This window comes from Poecilia reticulata, chromosome 8, assembly GCF_904066995.2.
Source record: "Poecilia reticulata chromosome 8, P_reticulata-male-v2, whole genome shotgun sequence".
Taxonomy (NCBI): domain Eukaryota; kingdom Metazoa; phylum Chordata; class Actinopteri; order Cyprinodontiformes; family Poeciliidae; genus Poecilia; species Poecilia reticulata.
This window is the reverse complement of record NC_088837.1, coordinates 8,163,851-8,182,631: the sequence shown is the minus strand read 5'-3', so window position 1 is coordinate 8,182,631 and position 18,781 is coordinate 8,163,851. Positions and strand designations below refer to the sequence as shown.

The 18,781-nt window shown below is 41.4% G+C and overlaps 1 protein-coding gene across 2 annotated transcripts; it reads right to left on the bottom strand.

Annotated features, from left to right (window-relative positions):
• Nucleotides 1-276: 276 nt before the first annotated feature.
• nptxra (neuronal pentraxin receptor a) lies at nt 277-16,059 on the bottom strand. 2 transcript variants are annotated; one of them, XR_014088540.1, is made up of 6 exons: nt 14,892-16,059; nt 10,096-10,366; nt 9,520-9,761; nt 7,227-7,406; nt 2,588-5,950; nt 277-2,527 (listed from the first exon to the last, which is right to left on the bottom strand). XR_014088540.1 is itself a non-coding variant. In XM_008415673.3 (5 exons), exons 1-5 carry the CDS (start codon nt 15,606-15,608, stop codon nt 5,720-5,722), a joined length of 1,641 nt encoding a protein of 546 aa, XP_008413895.1. In that variant the 5' UTR covers nt 15,609-16,059; the 3' UTR covers nt 277-5,719. The 2 variants fall into 2 exon arrangements, 1 of the variants encoding a protein (XP_008413895.1); XM_008415673.3 differs by having other exon boundaries at nt 277-5,950.
• Nucleotides 16,060-18,781: the final 2,722 nt, after the last annotated feature.

The following is an 18,781-nucleotide window of genomic DNA, read 5'->3' as shown; positions in this document are numbered from 1 at the left end:
GCTCTCTTTGATTCTCTTTGAGTTCTTTTAGAATCGGATAAATGGTTCTCTTTTTTCTTTACTGCAATAATCTTCAGATGTCATCAGTTGCCCTTTTTTTTTTTTTTTTGTTTCCCTTCCCACTCCATGATTCTCATCTTTTTCGTTTTTGAAGCTGTCCAAAGTACGGTCTATGCTTGATTTTTTTAAATTATAGTTTTCTTGGCACACTACTAAACCCAGCAAGCTTCATTTCTATAATTTGAAGTTTTAGATGAAACCAAATGACCACATTCCTTTCTCCAAAATATCACAACTTTAATAAAGATTCAGAGTTTTGTACACAGCACGTGTTCAGAACAATACGACACCACACAGGACGTGGACGTTAACAGTATTTGTGTGCAGTCAACGTAGATCATAGAGCATAATGGCAACAAAAGTATCTCCAACAATAGCTTTCAGTTTCATATATCATAAACACAATGACATTACAATAAAAAGAAGAAAAAAAAAGCCCTAAAAAGTTCTGGCATGAGCTGAACAGACACCAATATCAAAGACAGTAGACGAACAGAGGCACAACGAGACGGTTTTGACTTGCGTTAGTTCGGTGGCACCGTGCAGAAGCTTCAAGTACTGTGTTTATGTTGCTGTAAAACTTTGATCAAACTGCTTTCATCTCGCAATGTCACCGGGGACCTTAACGATGCTTAATTAGCTCAAAACAGCTTCAGGATATTTAAGATGGCGACGGTACACGGGTACAAACACCGCTGACAGGCACCGTGAGTAATAAAATCAAATCAATTTTTTTTTTTTTTTTTTTTTAGAAACTTTGAAAAGAACAAATTGTTTACACCAGAAGATTCTGGTGTAAATATGAGTTAGTTTAGCATGAAGGGAAAGAAAAGTTTAGCAAGACATTCCAACTCTGCGGCGTTCATGCGTGGATTGTGGTGAAAATATTTCGGATATATTGATCAGAAGCTGCGTTTCCGTTACGAACGTGCACAAGTTTTGTCGGTGTTCCCCTAATACCAAGAATAAAAAATAAAATAAAAAAATTCTAAATTGCTGAGTTTTCCTTAATTAAGAAATACGTAAACCAGTTTGTTCACGTGATAAAAAAAAACATGCCACGTCATCATCCTCCCATCACTTCCTGTCTTCTCCACTTTTAACAATAAGATATTGATCACAACTCGTGTGATGCTGGGAAAAAAAAGTGTTTTCATTGCATTTCTTTTGCAAAATACGCTGGATTCAATACTCAAAACACTTTTAATCAAAAAAATTAGCTTTTGTCAAAACTTGCAAAATTATACAGTCAACGGAAATGCAGCTACTGGTGCATGTAGAACATTTAAAAACATTGCAAATTTATGTTTACAGCTTTGAACATTCCATCAACAATCTCATACATATCTGACGTAATGTAACACCACATATTAAGTAATGAAAAAAGAGAAGAGTTTAGGTTAGCAGTTCTCAAAAGTTGGTCAAGTTCATAATAAATGCATCAGATACTAAAAGTCACTCAGAAAAACAAACACAGCCACCTTGCAGGAATGTAAAATGCAGCGACCTAGTCCGCGAAACCTTGCAGTGGCAAGACATTATCAGTACTAGATTACATCATGCAGAAGAGAAAAACAATGCAACATCACTCACATCTGATCCATCTTCTCCCTCATTCTCCTGTTTCCCTCTAGCTTTCATCATCGACTCCAGGCTGCCACCCGCTGCTTTAATATTCCCAACACTTTCTCCAACATTTTCTCACCGGCTCACCTTGACTCCGCGCTCTAAAGCTGTCACAGCCCTTAAATAATACCACTCCAAGCCTGCTGCACAAATGGAGGGATTCCAGCTTGCCCCCAATTCAACTTCACGCTTCTCACACGGAGCTCTCAGCTGGCCGAGGACGGCTCAGACTCGGAACTCATTGGATTCAATACAAGCTTTCGAGAAGGTTAGCACATGATGGTGTTTTGAGTGTGCAGGCATTAAATGACGCTGCGTCACTATTTTCAGTCATTCAGAAAAAAAAAATACATCTTGCAAAACAGAACATGAAAACATGAAGTTAAGATATTAACCTTGGCACTGTGCTTTGAGAGGCTCGTTTCTGCTAAACCTCGACAGACACCAAACCGAAAACACTTCAGAAACACTTGGAAAATGGAGCGAGTGCTGAGGCAATGTGCGTCTCTACTGACGACTGAAATAAGCAAATTCACTGCTCTCTTAGTCTACTCTGCGCCACTGAATGATTTGTTAAGCTAGTTAACTGTGGTCACAGTTAGGGGAATAGGTTCAGACATTCAGAGCTCTTAGAAAGTAATTCTTCAGCTCAGAGAAATTGAGCAATAGCCTGTTAACTCGGAGGATAAGCTAATAGCTTGTTAGCTCAGAGAGAATGAGCTAACGGCCTGTTAACTCAGAGGGAATGGGCTAACGGCCTGTAAGCTCAGAGAGAATGAGCTAACGGCCTGTAAACTCAAAGAGAATGAGCTAACGGCCTCAGAGATAATGAGCTAACAACCTGTTAGCTCAGAGGGAATGAGCTAACGGCCTGTAAGCTCAGAGAGAATGAGCTAACAACCTGTTAGCTCAGAGGGAATGAGCTAACGGCCTGTAAGCTCAGAGGGAATGAGCTAACGTCTTGTTAGCTCAGAGAGAATGAGTAAATAGCCTGTGTGCTAGAATTTCACAAGTTCTGATTAGCCAACTGTGTCCAAAATGTTCACTCTCCACATATTGTTAGCTGTAGAGATCTTGAAAGTGGATAGGTGTAGCTGGCTGGTTTTGCATTTCAAACGCATTTCAAAAGGAGACTTGAAAAGTTCTCCTTTTGAATATTCTCATTGATATAAATAAAACATCAGCAGGATAACAAGTTGGGGATACACAACGTGATTTGGTTGAAAACATGTAAATACTGACTTAACAGAAGCTTCAAAGTTTTATTACCAGATCATATCTGAGGGAGTTTTTTATTTTTTATTTTCATACAGTATACAGTGGACTGCAGTTGGAAGCACACTGATCAGATCACGTAATGGCGACTTTATCCCCCTTTTGCTGCCAAAACAGTCGTCATCCGCCATGTTTGAGCTCCTAAGCCTGTCTCACTTTGTGGCAAGGTGCACCACCTTTGCTTAAAGGTCAAAACAATCAGGAAATTGTGTTAATGTGTCCCTGGGCTGCCAACAACGCGTCAGTTTGTGGTATGTGTCAAACCAACATCCACATTGACGGCAGAACCAAGCTGGTTTCCCAGCAGGATCATTGACCAAACCTTTACTCTGTCTCTGTTGGCTTGTTTTCTTCTCAGTGTGCATCAATGCGGCCTTTGTCATCTCTGACCCAGATGCTGGTTCAGCACAGTTTTTTTTTGTTTTGTTTTGTTTTTTTTCCCTTTCCCTTTCGATAACCACCAGAAGCCCAGAACACCCTGAAGGAGCTAAAGTTGTGCTGATGCTCCGACCCAGTTTAGCCATAACAATTTGGCCTTTGTCAGCGTTGTTCAAAATGTAAACGCAGACCCAGTTTTTTATGCTGCTAACACATTTCATTTGAAGACAAAAAGAAAATCCTTTATCCAAAACACTTACAGGTCAGTGTTGTTCATTTCATCTGTCTGTAGCTAAAATTTCACAAACGATTGATATGTCAGTTTGCTAAACTTTCTAGATATTACTCATGAAATAATTCTAATTATTTTGTTCTAAATTAAATTTGTAGGAGTTGTTTGTGTACAAATAATAATAAAAAAGAGAAAATGGCTCTTATAGTTTCTAATTTCTGTTGTAAAATTTCTTCGACACTGGAGTTGGGGGGGAAAAAAAGTTTTAAAACTTCACCTTTTACTGATTATCTCTATATTCTCATTTATGAGGCACAGTAACAGCAGAATTGCTGTCAGATATTTTAATGAGCCTAAAAAACACATGTTAGCATTAGCATGCTAACATTAGCTGGCTCTGACTATAATGCATTAAAATATATTTTATAGCCTTCTATAATGATTTACTATAGTAAATGTCACAATTCTGGATAATGTAAAAATAAAATTACAATGAACATTCAAACTGAAAATGAGCTAAATTGAACATTTGAATCCAAATTCAGGGGCTACATCTGCTGAAGGCCGCATTTGACGAAGGTGCTCCAAATTCAAAGACTCGTCCGAGTTCAGCCCAGATGTTCATCCTTCTTCCTCCTGGATTCGAAGGACGTTGAATCCTTTGCACTTCCACTGACATCCATCGACTTCATTACCGTATTTTCTGCACTATAAGGCGCACCTAAAAACCTTCAATTTCCTCAAAAGCCGACAGTGCGCCTTATAATCCGGTGCGCCTTATATATGGACCAATATTGAGCCACAGGTCTAGCAACTACGGTAAGCAGCCGCCGACTTCATTTTCCCCCGTAGAAGAAGAAGAAGCACGCGGTGCATGCTGGGATAGTTGTCAGAATGCTGGTCTGTAATCTATATATAAAGTTTGACCGACCTATCTACCTACCGACCTAATAATCAGGTCGTCTGCAGGTCATTTAGCACCGCGTTCTCCACAAACATGCTGTACGCGAACGGAGAAGGGTGACCATCGTCCGGCCACGCCCCGGTCCAGTCGCGAAAGGCTCTCCTCGCCGACGGGAGTCGGACTGTTGTGTTGACATTCCGTTTAGTGCAGCTCCATCTAGTGGATGCGTAACGTAACTCTAGCCTCTACTGTAGCGTCTATTCTATGCGCCTTATAATGCGAACTTCTAAAGTTCGTCTTAAACTTTTTTCATACATAAAAAAGTTTATGTATGAAAAAACATAAAAAAATAAACTTTAGAAGTTCGTTTTAAGACGAACTTCTAAAGTTCTTCTTAAAACCCATTTATTTTACTTACTTATTTTACTTTCAACACCAGCGGGATCTAGTTTTAAATTGTATGTTTTCGTTTTTAAACTGTAAGAGTTTTTTAGTTTTTTTTTTTTTAGTTCTTTTTTTGTTTATTTTTTTTTATTGTTATGTTGTGTTTTACTGTACAGCACTTTGTATCAGCTGTGGTTGTTTTAAAGTGCTTTATAAATAAAGTTGGATTGAATTGGATTGGATTCATTGAAGGTGCGCCTTATAATCCGGTGCGCCATATAGTGCGGAAAATACGGTGATCTAATTAATGAATTAGATTCAAATAGATTGTAAACTGGTTACAAAAAATCCCAGGAGCTTTTCAAGCTACATTCTTGCTAGCTTGTGTTTGGTGCCATCACGGTTGCTAGGCACACGCAGATGTAAGTGGTAAATCGAAAGGCCAGACTGCCCAATTTTCCCGGCATATGTCCTTTGAAGAATGCGGCCCCTGAATTTGAACATGCTTACAGTAAACAAGTAGACAGAAATCTAGCAGGCAGGTAGAGTTTAAATCTGTTTTTTTTGATCAAATTGTCAGGAGGGTTGCTGGGAATCTGAAATCATCTTCCTGTTTTCACTTCGAACTAAGCAAAGCTGAGCTTAAACATTTTCTGATGCACAGTAACTAATGTTCCAGCTGCATTTATGTGTAAGTAATGTGTGGTGTTGCAGCGCACCGTTTCACCTTCAGAAATACCCCAGAAAAGTTGCTAAGATTATGACTCTCTTATGTCACCTTGCTATTCATGGTTTTTCTGACATTCTGAATCAGCGTTAGTTGGTGAATTTAATCTTTTCCACGGTCCTCTCTCCACCGGTCACTGGGAGCTTTTGCTGTGTTTACTGCAAGGCTCCCCGGGGTCTTTGGTGGCTCCGCCGTAAACCTGCACCTTGTTTTCACTCCAGAGGACCACGGCACCCTGAGTTACTCTGCTGCACCGAGCCAGGCTGGCGACCTGGGCGGACGACAGGACCCGATCCCACAGGCCCACCTGGGACAGCTCTCCGACGAAGGCCTGGGTCGAATCGAAACCGCCTCCCAGGAAATCCTGGAGAGGAATTAGATCGTTGTTAGACAGTCGGATCACTTAAAAAGAGAAACACTTTTACTCTCAAGCACACACGACTCAGGTTTTTTATTTTATTTTTTTGCAGTCTCGCTGCCTTGGGCAACCCCTCGGCTCTGGGGAAGTTTAAGCAGGATTCGATAGAGCGGGGGATTATTTTTTTCCTCTAAATGTTATTTTCCTACAATTTGTGGCTTATGAACAAAATTCACATATTAAACATCCCATATTAACCCAAACTAAACCTCAAGTGCAAATCAACCATAAATGTTCTTTTAGCTTTAGAAATAACAAAATCCCACGCCTGCACTAAGGCTGCGTTCACACCGCAGGCGTTGATGTTCAGTTCTGTTTTTGTCTCCGTTTCTTTTGCGTGGTCGTTCACATTTACAAATGTATGCGATCTCTCGTGTGAACCGCAAACAACCTAAAAATGTCCTACATGCACGGTAGAGGGCGCAATAACATCACACTTGGTGAGCATGCTCAGTATTTGCGGAAGTGAACATGGATGCTAATGTGGCGTAGCGTATCTTGCGATTTTAAAGTTGTCCACCCTGGTTGTTGTTTTTCTTCCCATTTCTGCAGTCCAGGATGCAGAACGGTGAAGTCTTTTTGAGCATCAATGACGTTCAGGCTTGATGAACGCGACCCAGACACATTTGAAACGATGAGATACTCATCAAATTTAGAACCGCATATCTAATGATGCGTTCACACCAAATACGTTACAAATGCGTCTGACGCTACAAGTTCGATATGTGTGCACTTTGAATGCAGACGCTTGATGTTTTGCTCTACACCTTAGCCTTTCGTATGTCTGGTTTACATTCAAAGTTTATGTAGAGGCGCGTCAGATACATCAGCTCTGGCTGTAGTTTTCCGTTGGATACTCTTGACACGTCAAACGCTCCAAATGTTCAAGCCACGCAGCGCTAGACTCTTCAAACGTGCCGCAACGGCCCTTAACGCACCTCCACATAGATTTTGAATGTGAACCAGAAGCGCCTGACGCTCAATTCGCGTTTGGTGTGAATAAGTGAGCTAAGTGAGTGTTTGTAAAAATCTCATTTGAGTTGTTCAGACTGTCATGAAAAGATCAGATACAGTCCACTTCAGCAAAAATATCGGATTCATGTCACCTCAACCTGCAGTGTGAATGTAGCCTAAGTTATTTTTAGCCTTCTTAGCGACTTGGAAACCAATAACAACTAAACCATTTCTTCTTTTAGTCTGTCTTTAAATATGAGTATCTCACCTGCTCTTGGCCGAGGACCAGCTCTCCCCCAGGCCGGATGTGGTGTCCCGGGGCCAATCCGTGGCCCTCGCCCCTCAGCTTTCCCCCCTGGTAGGCCTGCCATGCTCCACCTTTCTGGGTCCAGCTCACACAGACGTGCTGCCAGCTGCCTCGAGAGAGGTTCAGAGGCAGCTTCGCCACCTACGCACGGCAGCGTGTCGTTAGGACGATGCAGTGGGGTGCTGTTTTGCGCCGATTGTTTAAAACCTGGACATGCCTTTACATAGCTACATAGAAAAGTAACAATAATTCAGCAAATAAGATGCAGCGGTGTGAGGAGATTTCCAGATCTAAATCAGTCACTTCGATCATTTCACGCTAGGGGCGTTCTGCTGCTGCCTCTCCAAGCTATTCCCCGCAGGAATAGATTACCATAATGACTTCTACAAAATAAAAATATATATATGTATCACAGCACTGCTCTGCATCGCCAAACAATGCTTTCCAGGACTAAGCTTAATCTTCCATTAATCACATGAACAATGTATCAGACTTCATTCGCTGCTCTCTTATTGCTTTAATGCTAATCAAAAGCAGAGGGCCTTCTTCGATATTCATTAGGACATTTAGAAGGACGTCATAACATTAACAGATTGCTGATACACACTTCAAATCATAATGGAGATCAAAAATGAACTTTATACAAGTACGCTTGTAAGATGAGGACGATATTATGAATGAAAAGATGTTACATCTTCGATTAAAGTGAGCAGAATAAAGAGGAATAATCTAATAAAGCATAACATGCAATTCAAAAGATAAAAACAATGTTTTGTGTCTGACTAGGCTTGATAAGCGAAATTAAAAGATCATCCTTTTACTGTTGTTGCTGCAATGGGAAGGCTAGCTTTTGTGTGAATTTACGGTTTTGGTTGGTTTTTCTTTTGTATTCAACATGCATCAGTTTGTTCTCACACTTGTTTTTTCTGCTTCGACAGCTTGTGATTTAAAATATATATTTTTAATAATTACTCATATTATTGTGTGGTGGCACAGCTTCGGTAAACAACATAGGAGCTGATTGAGCGTTCTGTTTATTTCATCAAGGATCGTGAATTTAATCAGAGTTAAATAGCCGATGGTATGGAAGCGCTTAGCTGCCAGAGCTGGGAAATATATTCAGGAGCGGTTGAGAAACTTTATTGTTATAATGAGATTTTAAAAACTCATTAAAGTAATACATTTTCAGGAGAGTCAATGGAAAAAAAGAGAAGGCTAATGATGCATTAAATCAAACAGAACTTAGTGTTTTGTATTTTTGAATTTCTTTCCCCAAATTTCAATGTTTTTTCTTTTCTTTTCACAAAAGAAAAGAAAAAACCTCCCATTAAAATTTGTAAAAATTTTAATGGGAGGTAGAAACCCTGCATATAGGAAAGGACATAATGGCAAAACTTTCTGAATCAGCAGGTTTCCTTTGAAACTGTCTACCAACTTTTCATCACCGTTTTATTAGGATCCTGGGTTGTTTTGGGGTTTGATTTATTGATTCCAGTTTCATTATTATCCTGTTTCTCTTACTTTGATCAGATCAACCTTGTTCCTGTTCATCTCCTTCTTAGTGATTCTACTCTGTTATGATTCATTTTTGTCTCTAGCTCTTCTTTGTAACTCTAGTTTAATTACGTTCCTCATGTCTTCTCATTCTTTAGGTAATTTTATTTATATTGCACATTTTCAACAACAGGGCAGCTCAAAGTAAATCTTTAGTGTTGAATTTACTTCCTTGTCTGCTGTTTACTCTCCCTCGCCCCCTGTGCCTTCTCTTTCTCTCTCTCCCCTCACACCTGCAATCAGGTGTGGAGTGAATTGTTCCACATTCACTCTCCCAGTACTTAAACACTTCTTCTTCTGTCACTCTTTGCCTGTTCCTCCTATTAGATCCCGTTTCCAGTCAGGCTTCTTGTGCTTTTGTTTGTTCCTGATGTTTTTTGTTCTCCCCTGGCTCCCTGTCCTCCAATGGTTTATCGTAAATCGTTGTTCATTTTTTCATCAATCCACAAAATTCTCCTCGGCGCCTTCGCCTGCTGCATTTGTATCCTCTCAACAGATACACAACATGACATGTTCATGCTTCCTGACAGCTGGGGTAAAGTCAGAATAAATGTAGAAAAAAACAACAACTTTTTTTTAGGTTTCAAAATCTCTTAATAACGTCAAACCGTGATATTTTTCCTCGAGGTTGCCATTCCAGCCGATGCCGGCCTCAGTTAAATGTGTAGCTTTTTCGGTCCTGTGCACGTTCCATACGTACCTTGTCGTTGATGAGCAGCTCAGCCGGAGCGCTCCGGTCTTGCAGGAGCACCAACTCGTTCGGTTGCTCAGCGACAGCGTAAGACAGGGGCGTCCCCACGCCCGCCGCGGCGGGCCGCAGCCACAGGCAGGCGGTGAAGGCCCGCAGTTTGGGGACGGCGTGTCTCATCATGGCGAACATGTAGTTGGTCCGAGCCGGGAAGGACAACCTGAACCCCTCCGGGAACGAAAGCCCTGCAGCGCCTTTGGAAATACGGAATGAAGAAAGTGACATATGAGTAAGTTATTTTCCATGTATCTTGAAAAAACGTGACAGGATAATTATGGGCCTTTTATTTATTTTATTTAAATTATATTTACGTAGCTTAGATGTCATAAATCAGAAGAAGGAAATCTGGTTCTCATCGCTAACAACTTGTGTCACGGTGAAATGAATAAATCAGTCACTGCTGCTCTCTCTGTTACCGTCTCCACCTCCAGATCAAATAGAGCGATTAAATATGCGCAGTTTGCTTCCTTCTCTGTCTCTCTCTGTGTATGTGTGTGTGTCTCTCTCTCTCTCCTTTCTGCAACTCACCTTCCTCCAGGCCTGAAACGCGGTGTTGTAGTTTGCTGATGCCCTGGTCAATATCCTGTCTGTGTTTCGCTGCCTCCAGCCTCAGGGCTTTCCTCTCCTTCTCCAGCAGCTCCACCTTCCTCTCCAGCTCCTCTTCCAGGTCCTCCACCCCCCAGGGCCGGTCCGGACCAGCACCGCGGCCCGGACCGGCTGACCTCTCTGGGTCGCCCTCCTCTGACACGTCCAAGGATTTGCTGTCCGTACGGTTGTGAGAAAACGGACCGATGTCTGTCTGCAGAGGAGGAAGGTAGAAACCGGTTCAGAATTTGGGGCTTTGCCGTCTCTGCAAGCACTGAAGGATTTATTCAAGAGGAGTTTATGTAATGCAGCTGCATTTGGTGCGGTTTGATGCATTGTTAACTGGCTGCTGCGGTTAGGATTCTGTTTTTGTCTCTAAATTAAAACCTAAGGATAAAGAAGTGGTAGATTTATCCCAGTTTTCCAGCACTGCACTATGTGTCGAGGATATGCTTAAAAGAAAAAAAAAATAAAATAGTGAATGTGCAGTTTTGTATGCAAGACTGCAGGTTGGAGGCTTCCCAGTCTCAAACACTGCTATAAAGAAAATGTGCAGCTGCAGGAACTGGCATCTAGCTTAATACTGAACAGATTGAAAGGAGGTGGAGGTCATCGCTGTGCCTTTCTGTAAACATTAAACCGTCGCTCTAAAACTTTCATGGTGTTTTAATCGTTTGTGCTGCATCCAGGAGCTTACCGCAGCTCAGCCTCTCTGACTAATGCCGCAGAGGTAGAGGTTTTGGTTTTACAATGCCAGATTTGATTTTGTACGCCGCAGAACCAAATTTTACGTTTTAGTTCAAATCTCAGCAGAAATCTCCAGCTATCAGCGAGAAAATATAGACATTCTTTTCACTACGCAGAGTTCAGTGCGCAGGTGTGTTAGTGCTGTGCCTTAATAAAATATTTATGCCCTTCAAGAATCTTTGCATTTTACTACACTGCAGCCACAGACTTCAAAGTGTTTGTTTGGGTTTTCTGTGATAGACTAAGAATTGTAAGATTGAGAGAAATGTATGTTTTTAATTTTTTTTTTTTTTTAACAAATAAACATCTTAAAATTGCATCCCTCTATTCGTGGCTCAGAATCCACAGATTCACAGACTTGAAGTTTTTTTTGTTTTTTTTTCCATACAACAAATTTTTTTTTTTTTTTAAATGAAGCTTTGTAAGCTGAAAAACCTGAGCATAGAGCTAAATGACACACTAACCGACTTATTGGTGCAAAGCAGTCAATCCATGATCACCATTTTACCTTCCTGCATGCTAATTGGAGACAAGTAGATATTAGCTACCATGGTGTTGCTAAGACATTTTCCATTCTGCTTGTTAATGCATACTAAGGGATATTTGGTGTTTGACCATCAAATTGGACATTTATTCTTTTTCGAAGGAGCGCTCTGAAGTGTTAACCGTTTTAGATTTTGACTGACGGCTGTGGTTTTGGAGGTTACTAGCGACTGCGAACACTGGGAGTCCATTGTATTTACAAATGGAAAAGTAACTAGCATGATATATTTTTTGCTCATTCTTCAGCATTGTCACAGTTTTTCAATTGGATTCATATTTGAATGCATGAATATGCTTTGACTTAATCTATTGCATTGTATCGTCAGGTTCGCTGAAAGCCGAACCTCCACTCCCGTCTGATGTCTCTTGCAGCAGATTTTCTTCTAGCGTAAACCTGTATTTAGCGCCACCCAAATTCCACTTAACATTTCTGAAATTTCATGTTTACTTTTACAGAAACTGATGGAGCCACCATTGTTTGAACTACGCAGGTAGTTCAAACAATGCCGTATTAGCATTTGTAGAAGTAAACTAATTTCGATGGAAACTTTTAAATTCTCTTTCCTAACAGTACCAAAAGCAATAAAATCCCCTTTCATAATATCATGACTTACCCCCCAGTCATGTAGCTGCTTCTTCTATTTGGAAACAGATTTAGAAGGCATGAAACTTTGCACTGCGTTTAACTTTTATGTTTAACATTTTGTGCAAATCTTAGTGCTTAGTGAAAATGGTTAAAAAATGTACAAGGCAGGGTAAATGTAGCTCTGATCTTATTGTTGAGCCAAAATCATCACATGCTGCATGAGTGCTATGTAAAAAAAAAAAAAAAAAAAAGACTGGACCAGTTTAATCTGAGCCAGTAGAAAACATCTCTTCATCCTTCTCAAGTAGGTCAAGTAGCTCCTGTGTACCAAACAGCGGGAGAAAGAAAACGTGTTGATTAGGGAGGAAACTACCTGGTCGGTCTGTGAAAACCATTGATGAAACACAACGTCTTGGGAAAAGGCTGCAGAATGAAGGGATTCCTTATTCCCTGAAAAGTGTCAGAACTTGGATGTTACTTGTCTGCGTGGAGAAACAGACGGAACAAAGGAAGTGACCCACACAGGCACGTCCCACATATAACAGCAGGAGGCCTATTACACCGCGGGGACGTGCGTCCACTCTGTTACTCCTAACAAATACAGGCACGGCATGAATTATGCATTGCATTTCTTTTGCCCAAAACGGAGCTATAAATCACTCTATCCTGGTCAAGTCAGAGCTTGTTTCATGTTGCTCTGCTGTATTTTTCGCTCCTTCTGTCTTTTTCCTGCTCTCTCCTTCTGACTCCACATTTATCTTTAGAGCTGACATTTTATTCTCCTATATTACCATGTTGAAAATGGCAACCTTTAGGGGGGGAAAAAATCCAATTAAAACATTAATTATCACTGAGTGACATTCATAATTACATGATTATTACTGATCCGTGACGATTGGGCTTTGGGAGTAGCTCATAAATCCCTTCTGGTGTCAAGTCATCTGTTCTTATCAAAGACTGAAGACGTTTGATTTTATAAACAACTAAGTAAGTCCAAAGTCCAGTTGCTTTGGTCATTAACTGCTTATTCACAGCCTGCGTTTACAAATCAAGAAATCCACCCAGAGCAAAACTTGCAAATGATAAGTTAATGTTCATCCGTATAAGCAAAATCCAAAATAGGTTGAAAACTGAACAGATGTCTAGATTAAAGACATCTACTTGTGTCTAAGTGAGGTAGAAATTTAGTTTGAGCTGATCAAATACTAGACGAACTGAGCCAGACCTTCAAAGATTTTGGCTAGGCTAATTTTGAACAGGATGTACGAACTAAAGAAGTCCAATTTGAGTATATTTTTCTAGGTCAAATATAGATAAGAACTGGCTGACCAAGATATTTAATTTGACACATTAAAACATCTTGGTTTATGTATTAAATGTTTTGTGTTGTATTACTGAACTGATACATGATATGAATTCCAGGTAACCGGTTAAGATTATGTTAAACAGTTTGCCATATAGGTTATGGCTTTCAGCTGGGTTTCTCTGCCAATTTCTTCATGATTTCCTGTTTTTTCTTTTCCCCTCTAAGTCTGGGTTTTGGACTAAACAAGAAATCCCAGACAAGCCCCCAAGAAGTTCCCAAAAAGAGGTTGCTACATCTACACAAAGTGAATGTGTTTATAAAGGCATACGCCTTTATAGAACATATCTTTGCCTTTTTGTCTAAAGTTATGTATAAAGTTGTTAGGTTTGATCAAATGAGCTATTCCAGAATGACATTACATATTTGTGCTAAAAAAGCTGAACTTGGTTCTCAAAACTGAGTTAAGACAAAGTCTGGCCTTCCTGAAAAAGCATAATAAAACTGGATGTCCAGTTTTTAGAATACCTGCTGGGGCAAAACAGTAAATGAAACAAACCAGCTTGACTGATTGTCACTTTTTGAAGTGAGGCGTGATAAACTGGCATGCATCTAGAAATAACTTGTCCTGATTGATGATTGACCAGCTGGAAAAAAGGCAGCCAATCGGAATTTTCTCGATTACACATCAGACGTTGGCACTAAAAGGTCATACTGACAACAACACTCTTCAGAGTTTAAGTAGTTACTGAGGTAAGAAGGCAGATGTTTCCAGTATCAGTCAGGTGTTGGTTAATAAAGTCAGAGAAAGAAGGGAAACTCCTTGAAGTTTCTATGAACACTTGGCTTTTGATTCAGGCTGTTATGGAAGTCAGCAGAGAACAGAAAGTTCTAGATGTTGCAGTAAAGCTGCTCTGCTGTATCCTTTGGATGAATATCTTCCTGCTACAGTCTAAGATGTCACCTGTAATCTTTTTTGTGTCTTTTGTACTGATATTTACCTGCAGATCTGTGCTACAACAACTGCACTCTCACATTCTGACAGTGTGACATTGCCTTTTCTTCCAATATGAGTAAAATAAATGAAATAAGTAAATTAATATTTTAGCAATATCCAAATCAAAGACACATTTAAATGTGTGATGCTGTAAAAACCGGGACGATTTGACTGCAGCTTTCAAACTTGTACTGTTTTTTTTTAAGAAGTTATTGTTTTTTATTAAACATTTTGTAATCAGGGTAAATGTAGATGTTAAAGAAAAACAAAGATTATTGTTTTTTTTTTTTTTACAGTCTATGGTGAGAAAGTAAAATTAGCTAAAATCGATGATGCTCTTTGTGAAACTGGTGCATCTATATGAAAAAGCAACAATCTGTCAACTGAGATAGATGGCCTGAATCTGACACGCAGGGTTTCCTCCGCACCTTTTCACAGGTTACACTGACTTTGAATGTTTTCTACTATAATTAGGATAAAGCTGTACTATATACAATTACATTTGACTTTGTGGTTGGATACAGTAGAACTGATTTCATTCATTACTTCAGGGACTTTCTTACCTCCAGTCTGTCTATGCGGTCTTTGAGTTGGGTGATCGCCTGTTCGAGCTCATCCACAGTTCCAACCGTGAGCAGATGGACCCCGTCGGGCGCAGAATCCGGGCTGTCCCGCACCATCATCCGCTCCAAGTGGATCTCCCCCTCCGCTCCCTTGTCGCCTCTCAGCGCGGCGGCGTTCCCGCGTCTGTCCGGGCTGCCGCTCCTTCCCCCGAGCCCCTTCTCGCACTCGGTCAGCTTCCCCGACAGCTCCCTGATGGTCCTCTGGTCGGTTAAAATCTGGTCCTTCTGCTGCAGAACCGTCTGCCGGAGCTCCTCCGCCGTGGTCCGGAGGTAGCCCCAGTCTTCACCGGCGTACAGCGACGGGTCGTCCGCTTGCTGCTGAAAGTTCCTGGGGTTGCATCCTCCGGCGGGGAGCGGGGTGCAGATGAGCCGACTCACCGCGGGGTCGTGTCCCGTGAGTCCGCTGACCCCGTCCATCCCGCCAAGCCCGACGTTGAAGGTGGGCGCTTCGGATTCGGGCGTTTCAGAACCGTGGAGAGCTCCCAGGGATCCGGGCCGGGCCACGGAGCCCCTCGCGGCAGCGGGAGTCTGCGCGACCGCGTCCGGATACAGCGAGTGGTTATCGGCCGCGGGCTGCCGCTGCGCCGCGGCAGCCTTGGTGGACCCGGTGTGGACAGCCGCGATGATGCAGATAACCGCTCCGATGAAGGCCACCATCCCGGCGGCCAAGATGACAACGATGAACTTCAGGGTGGCGGCGGGGAGCAATCAATTTCCAGAAAATCCCCGAAATGTTAACACTCTTTCTCTGTAGGAAAGCAACAGCCCCAGATGCGGCAAAGAGTTGAATAATTAATCAGAACCTAAACCGAGAGAGAGGAAAACGGCTCCTGACGCCTCTCTAGAAAAACAAGCGAGCGGGAAAACGAGTTTGGCAGCACAGTTAAGTGATCACGGAGTCGACACTAAACATCTCTTTTCGCTGGGACGCCGCGCAAACGCTTCCTCTCCTCCTGCAACGCGCATGTCCTCTGGTTCCGGCAGGATCCAGCCTATTAATACCGAGACCGAGTGAGGGGGCGAGAGATGGAGGAAAAACACAGCAGGACTGCCTCTGACAGCACACATCCTCTGATTATAGGTGCAAATCACTTTTCTGAGCATGTTTCACAGGCTACGGTCGCTATCTGTCAGTGTCACGTGTAGTTCAGATGTAGAGAAAACTAAAAGTAAAATGTCAAATTCTATACTTTACTCATTTGTTTGCCTGTTTACGTATAAAAGACAATTTATTCTGAAATGTTCTCCATGTCAAAGCCTTTAAAGAGAAAACCAGAACCATACAACTTTTGAATTTCTGTCACAATTCAATCGCCAACTCCAATTTATTCCAGTGGGATTTTAATAGGCTGTACTGAAATAAATGAGTGGAAAGTAAAATTAGACAAAAACAAAATAAGAAAGTAAGTCGTGTCATATTTGGGTTTTAGGTTTCTTTCTGTTCACATTTTGACCATTCGGCTATTGTTGCTTTCCAGGTCTGTTTAGTTTCACTCGTGTTGCTTCAAAGTCTTGCTGCGCATGTTCCTTTCTTTCCATTTACTTTGCTCTATGTCTTGTTTTTATTTCAATTTGTGAGGCATTTTACTTTTGGTTCTAGATCATGTCAGTCCTTGTTGAGTTACTCTGTTAAATTTCATCTTCTCTCATACCTGTCCGCCCTGTAATCATCCACCTGGCTGCACCTTGGCAGCGTTCACACTCTCTAGTGTTTAAGCCTTTCTGTTTCGGTCACTCCCTGCTGGATCCTTCTTTGCTGGATCCCTGTTGGTCCCAGGTTCATCTCTGGATCGCTCTGTTCCAGTCTTTTGGGTTTTTTTTTTTTTTTTAGTAAATGCTCATTCAGCATTCTTGTCTGAATTTTGCTTCAGTTTCAAACCCACACTTTGATTTATTCTTATATATTTTTACTTCTTAAGATTCTAGCTAATTTATTCTCATCTTCACTTATTGATTCACTTTACTTGTTTTAACCAATTTCTGAAATTTTATTTTTTTTTTTTTAAATCATTTGGGCTTTTGCTTTGAAATCATCTGTTTCCCAGTTACATATGGCCATGGTTTAGTTGGTTTTTCCTCACCTGTGGTTACAGTTTGCTATAAGCAAAGTAGGGGAAACGGCAAACATGTGGTCAGATTAGACCAAAACAAAGTTTTACAGCCTACAATCCTCAAATCTACTCCCTGCCCTGCACTACTCCAGTGAAACATGGTGGTGGCAGCATCATGCCTCTCTACCCTTCTCCATCCTGAAAGAAAGGCTGCAGCAGTCGTTCACCTCGCAGCAGGACGATGGCTCTGAACATACAGGCGGAGGTATAACTCAAGGGATTTAGGCCAAGAATATTTATGAATTAGAATGGTCTAGTCAAAGTCTGGACAAGAAATGTGTGTGTGCAAAAAAATTGGACTCTGCACAATTTAAGATGTAAAAAAAAAAGAAAATCACTCGTCCTTCCACTTCCCAGTGATGCACAACTTTATTGTTTTACTCTGTCACAATATGTCAATAAAACAGAAGAAGAAAAAAAATTAACTTTGTGCTTTTGGCTTCTTTTGCGAGAAGAGGCGTAAAACCTCCATCCGAGCTCCGCCATTTGCATTTCCAGCTCATTAAATTCTGCTTTTATAGGACATAAAAGCATCAGCGCGCTACAGACAACGAGATATCGATATAACACCGTGTTAATGTGCGCACGGTAAATTATGAGGAAGTTTAATTTCTCCACGCTCTCCTGGCTCACGCAGCGTGTGTGTTAGCGTGATGAAGCGACGTAATTAAAGAAAGAAACGATGATGATGATGATGATGATGAGAGGGAGAGAGGGGAAAAAAAGTGCAGGAATTTGTTTCAAATCGAGCTTTAGATCTAACAAGAGAGGAGTGGAGGGAGGGAGGGGATTTAGGATGAGACTTTTCATCAAGGCAGGAGCTGAAAGCTGAAATTTAAAGCGGGTGCAGCAGGAGAAGAAGGTGTAGGAGATTTAACACGGGCTCCCAGGCTTCACTAGACTGCAGGGATGGAGAGAGAGGCTGTAACCTGCAGATGGGATGGAGGGAGGAGGAGGGGGGGAGGAGAGAGAGAGAGAGAGAGAGGCTGAGAATCATTAAACAGTCTGATGAGAAACAGTCAGGGTCTTTAAACCTCCTTCATTTATATGCAACACGTAAACTCAACGGCACTGATGGCTGGGAAAATCCTCACTGTTCTCCAGTCTGGACGTAATTAAGACGATCGTAGACGGGCGACTAATCGATCTTTATTTGCTTTAAAGGAAGACTGAGCATAACAGGCAGCAACAGAGAACATTAAAAAAAAAAGGTGATCAAACCTTTTATGAACTTTCACTTATTTAGGAGGGAAGAGCCTCTCTGATGTAAAATGTATACAAAGATACAGGCAAAATCAGTAAATATGAAATATTTTGAGGTGGGAGAGTGAATGCAGCTTTGGCGTATTAGGACCAGCATCAGAAAATCCTGGAAAACATTTAGTTTTAAACGGGGGGTGGGGGGGTTAGCTGTGTCAAAACGGCACCAATTCTCTTTTTATCACATAAAATTGAGTCTACAGAGAAACTACAGAACAAAGAGATTAGCTGATCGTGTCCGCTGAGCCTGTTTAATGCTCTGGTCATGTCTCCTGTTGGTTTATAGTGCCATCTGCTGTGCGCTGCGTCTCTTCTTCGCCCGTCTTTGCGCTGCTCTCCAAAACCGATTGTCAGAGCTGCTGCTTCATTTCCTGTTTGGATTCCCCCCCACTAATCACATAAAACACTGCACGGGTTTTGCACCTTTTTTTTTTGTACTGGCTTCGAGAGAGAAAGGGA

What these genes read in the sequence shown, in the direction of transcription:
- nptxra (XM_008415673.3), bottom strand. Translation starts at nt 15,608, where the DNA reads ATGGTGGCCTTCATCGGAGCGGTTATCTGCATCATCGCGGCTGTCCAC. An exon ending in ACCGCATAGACAGACTGGAG is followed by an intron (nt 10,367 to 14,891) that starts GTAAGAAAGTCC and finishes CCTCCTCTGCAG; the next exon opens with ACAGACATCGGTCCGTTTTC. An exon ending in TGGTCCTCGGCCAAGAGCAG is followed by an intron (nt 5,951 to 7,226) that starts GTGAGATACTCA and finishes ATTCCTCTCCAG; the next exon opens with GATTTCCTGGGAGGCGGTTT.